The 6,386-nt window shown below is 32.4% G+C and overlaps 2 protein-coding genes across 2 annotated transcripts in view; both read left to right on the plus strand.

Moving 5' to 3' along the window:
- The window catches only part of LOC109582064 (uncharacterized), a 9,990-nt gene extending 9,708 nt beyond the window's left edge, over positions 1 to 282 (plus strand). The window contains exon 11 of the mRNA XM_019996654.1: positions 1 to 282. Coding sequence (XP_019852213.1) covers positions 1 to 175 — 175 coding nt within the window. The 3' untranslated portion in view covers positions 176 to 282.
- Positions 283 to 1,601: 1,319 nt separating this feature from the next.
- On the plus strand, positions 1,602 to 6,386 carry LOC109582065 (uncharacterized). Its single transcript, XM_019996655.1, has 6 exons — positions 1,602 to 1,650; positions 1,785 to 2,303; positions 2,477 to 2,667; positions 3,012 to 3,212; positions 4,232 to 4,447; positions 6,372 to 6,386. Exons 1-6 carry the CDS (start codon positions 1,602 to 1,604, stop codon positions 6,384 to 6,386), a joined length of 1,191 nt encoding a protein of 396 aa, XP_019852214.1.

Consider the following 6,386-nt stretch of genomic DNA (forward strand, 5'->3'; position numbering starts at 1 on the left):
CTACACTAAACACACTGCTGGTGAAAGAATGGATGAATTGCTCCACATCATTTCAAGCTCCATTATTATGGAAGGAGAAGTATTTGGTATATTCTTAGATATTCTCAAAGAAGAAGGTACTAGAAGAACTATCAAACTAGCTGATAAACTAATAGAAAAATATAAATCAATATAGATGTTTTATTCTTATTATTTTATTTACTATTCTACATTGTATTTTTATTAGTTTAGAAATGAACTGGGACTTGATTTTGATCCTTGATAGTAGTTTTGGTTAATGTTATTGATTTTACATAATTATTGCTTATTGAAAAATAATTATGCCATTTGTAAAAATACCATGTACTTATAGCGCATGCTTTTTCCAAAAAATAGCTAAAAACTACCCTCAATATTCATTACATTTTTGATACATATTATTATCCTTACACCACCTAAATGTCTCAGCTAATTCCGTCTTAAATTTTTTGAGTTATGGTCATTTTAAAATAGCAAATTCCTGTATTATGCGTATGCTTTTTTCCCAAAAAATTATCCCCAATTTTTGCTAAATTTTTTGATGCTTATTGATATCCTTATGTTATTAAGTAGAAATTTGAGTTGATTCTGACAAATTTTTTGAGTTATGGCCATTTAAAAAATATGCAACAGTAATTGCAATTTTCCATGCCTTGTAGCTATTACAATTGCTATGCTACTTTCATGTAGCGGTGTCCCAATTATTCCGAAATAATTTTGGGAATAATAGGTAGCACTTCAATTTCAGAATAATGCTGGCCTAATAGGTGGGTCAGTAGCCAAACTCTAATTAAAGAGCAGCAAATGCACAATTTTGAATTTTTTTAATGCTTGGGCTAGTTGTAACTCTATTTTTGAACAAAGTTCTGGTTCTGAAATTGATATACCTTAGAGTGACTTTTAATTGCGGGTACTAAATTTTGCGATTTTAGCACAAGGTAGATTTTGCTGGTATTAAAAATTGCGATTAAGTAATTATTACTAATAGTTATATGGCATCATGACGTCATTATTAATAATTGCGTGTATTAATAATTGCGATTTTAAACCCAAACGCAAAATTCGCAATTAATAGTACCCGCATTTATAAGTAACCTTAAGGTATTTTGAAGTCTCTGCTGATAGTGATACTTTAAATAGCTTCTCAGACTTACTAATTTTTATTTTTATTGTAGTTAGCTCATGTTTATAAAGAATAAAGTGAGAATAATAGGGCAGAATAAAAAGAATAATAGGGCAGAAGAAAAAGAATAATAGGCAATTTTTTGAGAATTTCTGAATAGAATTATAGGGCAAAAAATTAGCATAATCTAGACCCCTCTACTTTCATGCTAGTGTCTCCATGTTTTTTTCATCTTTGATCCTCTTAGTTTCAACATCTCTGTTCAAGTAGGCCTTATATATTTGATTCCTTTATTAAACATAGTCTAGAAGAAGCTCATGGATTTAGTAAGAGCTTCATTTAGATGTTCCAGTTCATCACAATCCCCACTGATGTTTGACCACGTTTTTGCACATGGTCAGTAATAAAACTAAAAGGAGGGTGTGGTCTAAGTTATAGATAATTATTATTATTTGTTGGAATGGTAGGAGTGGCTCATTGTTTGGAAGAAGAAGAGATGTCTAAAAAAAGTTAGTTTATCCATAGATATCTATGGTTTATCTCTCCCTACCGTATTTCCTCCTCCTCTATCTTCATGCTCTTTCTTTCTTTTTATTCTGCTGTAGTCATTGTCTTGATTTCTGTCATTATTCATTTACTACAGGTTTCATAAAAAGAGCTGGTCACAAAGCTCCTGTAATAGGGGAGTCCCTCTACCTTTGGGCAGGGGACCAGGTTGACTTGCCTAGAGTTCATGACTCCCTTCAAAAGAGGGAACTGATCTCAACAGTTGATGTGTACCAGCTTTCAACTGCTGACTGGTCCTCTCACCTAACAAGAGGTACTCCTCCATTAGGAGTAATTGCCTACTCCTGTACCACCTCTCATTCTAATATTTACTATTTTGGTGGATATTGCGGTCATGATGATTGTTTCCACAATACGTTGAATGTACTGAATACGATAAAGATGCAGTGGACTTCATGCAGTAATACTGAACAGTCGTTGATGAAGAAAGCCTTTGCTGGAATGATATCACTGGAATTTGATGGAACAGAATACCTTGTCATTATAGGAGGGATTGGTTCTACACCAACTACTTACCATCCTCAGTTTCAATATGATCGACTTAATAATGGCCGTTTTCGTACTAATGAACAGCTACTTTATAATGTGTCCACTGGTAAGAATCTCTTCATACATGTATTTATCAATAGCTTTATACATGTACAGTAAATGTATACATTATATATAATGAACTAGTACAATATACAATTGTTTTTTTATATGACTATATATATAAACAGTTATACTTTTAATTGTTGATAGATGATCACTGTATATCTTTCACTTTAGGACAATTCACTGTTCCATCTGTCAGTGGACAGTGTTGCCCACCAACTGATTCTTTCATAATTGAAAAGATTACTACTACAGGTGACAGTGGACTGAGAGGAGTAATCTTTGGGGGTGTGGTGACTGTTAATGGTGATGGGACTATAAGTACTAACAGTGTCTACATATTCAGTGTGACACTTAGTATAATAGTAAGTTGGAGTGTATTTTGCTGTATCGTATTTTCACTAAAGGATATATTGTGTTGTACTAATATTAGCTGTATTTTGTGTATTATTATATAAATGTTTTCATATAATTAGACAGCGTATAGTCATATGCTTATGATCTAGTATGGTATTTCATATTATCAAGTATATTGTGTACCAATAGATTTGTTATACCTCCGGTAAACACAACCACTAACCTCACCTCATTAACATATCAAAGTAATATTAGGATTAATATTTACATGTCACACCCATTATTTGTATAGCCACACCCATTATTCATATTTACGCTGACTGATATTATTAGTATTTGTTTATGTATCTAGAACTGGGAGATACTGAAACCAGGAGCAATACCTAATGAGGGACTGTGGCCTATGGAAAGAGTTGATCACGCTAGTGCTATTATCAATGGTAACTTTACCTCACCTACACTAGTAGTGATTGGTGGAACAAAAAAGAATCAGCTAGTTCATGAATGTTTGTTATTTGATAGTATCACTACTGGTCAATACAGTTGTAAGAAGGTATGTGTGCGTATACTGTAGATCGGGAAATTTTTGTTGTTAAAATATTTTCACGGTTCAAGTGACCTTCAAAATTTTGACGCATGAAATATTTTATACAGTGAATTTTAAAATTATCAAAATTAGTTTAACATGCAGCATGCAAGCATAAGGCTCTTTTAAAAGCCCATGGAAGGCCTGAAGCTCTCACCCAAAAGGCTCCTTGTCAGTTTTAGTACTGTCACGAGCAACTTTGATTCAATAGCTGTCCATCATCATCAAAAGTTAGTAGCCATGTGTCCAGTTTGTGATGCATGCAAATTGTTGAACAAATTTTGCGGATAGGTCAACCAGCAAAAATAAAACTCCTTGAAAAAATTTCACACAAATTATCAAATTTCCTAATCTATAGTGGTTAGATCAGTTCACAGTATGGCACTAGTACTGATGTATATTGATGATAGATTAGTAATTGATAGTGTGTTCAGTAGATGACACTCTCACTGATAAAATATTAATACTGTATAGCAAGAAATTTTTGCGGCCCAAAATTTTTGCGGATCTGTCTAAAAATTAATTTTGTGGCTTTAATTTTCGTGGTGTTTTAATTTTCAGTCATCTTGAACCGTATTAAATTGATTTTCGCGGATTAATTTTATTTTTGTAATTTTTGAAAAAAAGGCAAAATCCACAAAATTTCGGGCCACAAAAATTTCCTGCTTTATGGTATTAAAATAGAACCACCCACACATTTGATTGAATATTATACACATTTTTCAATCAGCCTTAATTAATTTGTGTGTACTATTAGCACATTTCCTATTCTTAATGTTGAAAGTTAAATTTGTATTTTTTGTTATTCTTCACATGTTGTGAAATAAAATTTAATTTTGTTTGTTAATGGTGAAGATTATAGAATCAATTTTATACAATTTTAATAAATGTACCGATCATGAATCATGCATGTACGATTTCTCATTTTTATAAGTACATGTAACTGTATAAACATCATGTATCAATATACTTCTCTTTATCTACAGATTCCTCTACCTGAATCTGTTACTGGTAGATACTATCACTCACTCACAGCAGTCACAATGTCACCACACTGTGTGTGGCTAGTAATTATTGGAGGATGTGAAAAGTTTAAATGGAAAGATGTTGGAGGAGGAAGGAAGGAGTCGATGGTTACATATATTACTGATACTAATAGACTAATAATGATAATTGAATTAGGTAAAATAATAGTAAGGAAAGTAAAATTGAGTACATGTACATACATGTAATTACATTAAATAATGTCACACTCATTTTTACAGTATGTACCATATACCGGTTTAGGCTTTGTTGTGAAATTTTTCCATTGTAGTGTGTACAGTATACAAAATAAATAGAAAATGTACCGTATAGCTAGAAAATTTGGTGGAGTAAAACTATGGCAAATTTGGTGAATTGAGGTCCACTCGCCAAATTTTTAGTTTCCAATTTGATAAGGCTCCATTAGAAGCATACACAGAGTTAAAATTTCACCAAAATTTTAACCTCCAAACCTCTTTTAAAGTCAATTCGCCAAATTTTAACACTCCAAATTTTCTAGCTATATGGTATGTCATATTAGGAACCAAAATTTACAAATAAAGTACCATATACCGGTTTATTTTTGCAGTAGAAAATTTTCCGAAAGTCTTGCATTTCTAAGATTTCATGGAATTATCACAAATAGCTTGCAGACTGCACTATGTGGCAATGGAAATGTGAAATTTTGCGATACCACTGTATGTGTGTGTGGGCGTGTATTTACAGCCACTATACTGTACAGTAGATATATTCCATCAGAGTTTAATTTCGTTCTTTTTGTTCTCATTCCTTGTGGAACAAATGAACAAATATTTTTCAAACGAAAGAGGCATTTCCTCAATGCCACGTGTACAAAATGGCTGTTCAGAATGAAAATAAAACAAACGAAAATTTCTAATTCTGCTTAGAACAAACATTTTTTCAGATGAAATATACCCGCTATACAGTAAATGATACCATTAGTTTATAAATTAAATACATTTATTTATAAATATATAATGTATCTTATTGTCTCTCAGTATATAGTGAAGCTGGTGAGTGGATAGTACAGTCAGTACTGGATGGTAATGATCTCACTAGTAAGAACTATCAAGAAAAGTATCAATCGTACAGCAAGACCAGAACATGGTGGATGGATCACCTAATAGAATATCCCACAGAGAGGGAAATGAAGCTTCAGAGATATATACAATCTTTACATCAAAACCTACAAGTGGCTCATCAGAGCAAAGTATCACTACAGGAGGCACTGGTTGAGGCCAATAAACAAGGTATATAGGATACTACACACACACACACACACTTTAACTGTACTAACTGATTACTATTATGTACTATTGTGTCATTAGCATAGTGGATACCCATATAGAAATTCCAAGGTTGTTACAACTGGGTCCCAACCTTGCAAAGTTGTAGCCACCTAGTAACAACCTTGTATAAAAGTGATAAAGTTGTGAGCAACCTAGTGACAACCTTGTATGAAAGTGATAAAGTTGTGACTAACATGTAAGAAAAATAACAACCTTGTGACAAGGTTGTCCGAAGGTTGACAGGAAACTGAGGTTTCATTAAGTGCGCCCCACGATGATATGAAGCTATTGCTACCATATATAAAGGGACCGTTGACCAGCACTTATACAAGTCAATAAAGATAACGTTAATACACATCCACATCTTTATACATTAGCTACATGTATCATAGATACATTACTAGTATCTAGAAATCATTTGAAACTATATGTGATTAAGATGTCAATAATAATTATGTGTTGATAGTCTTTCATATTATAGTTATTCTATTAAATTCATTGTACATTGTGAGAAGGTTGTGACAAGGTTGTCACAAGCCAAAAAACGTGTCAAATCCAAGGTTTTTACAAGGTTGTGACCAGGTAGTGACAACCTATTGACAACAAACTTGTTACAAGATTGCCACAATCATGCTACAACCTTGGTTTTTCTATATGGGTATAGTGGTTATATTAGTGGATAATAGTGGATTATGCTATTATAAATATTATAATTAATATTGTGTTTATAATTTGTAACAGTATTGATATGTATTAGTATGTTTACCATCTTAATTACTCTTACATGTTCTAGATATTCTATTTGTAG

This window comes from Amphimedon queenslandica, unplaced genomic scaffold, assembly GCF_000090795.2.
Source record: "Amphimedon queenslandica unplaced genomic scaffold, v1.1 AMPQUscaffold_13402, whole genome shotgun sequence".
Classification (NCBI taxonomy): Eukaryota; Metazoa; Porifera; class Demospongiae; order Haplosclerida; family Niphatidae; genus Amphimedon; species Amphimedon queenslandica.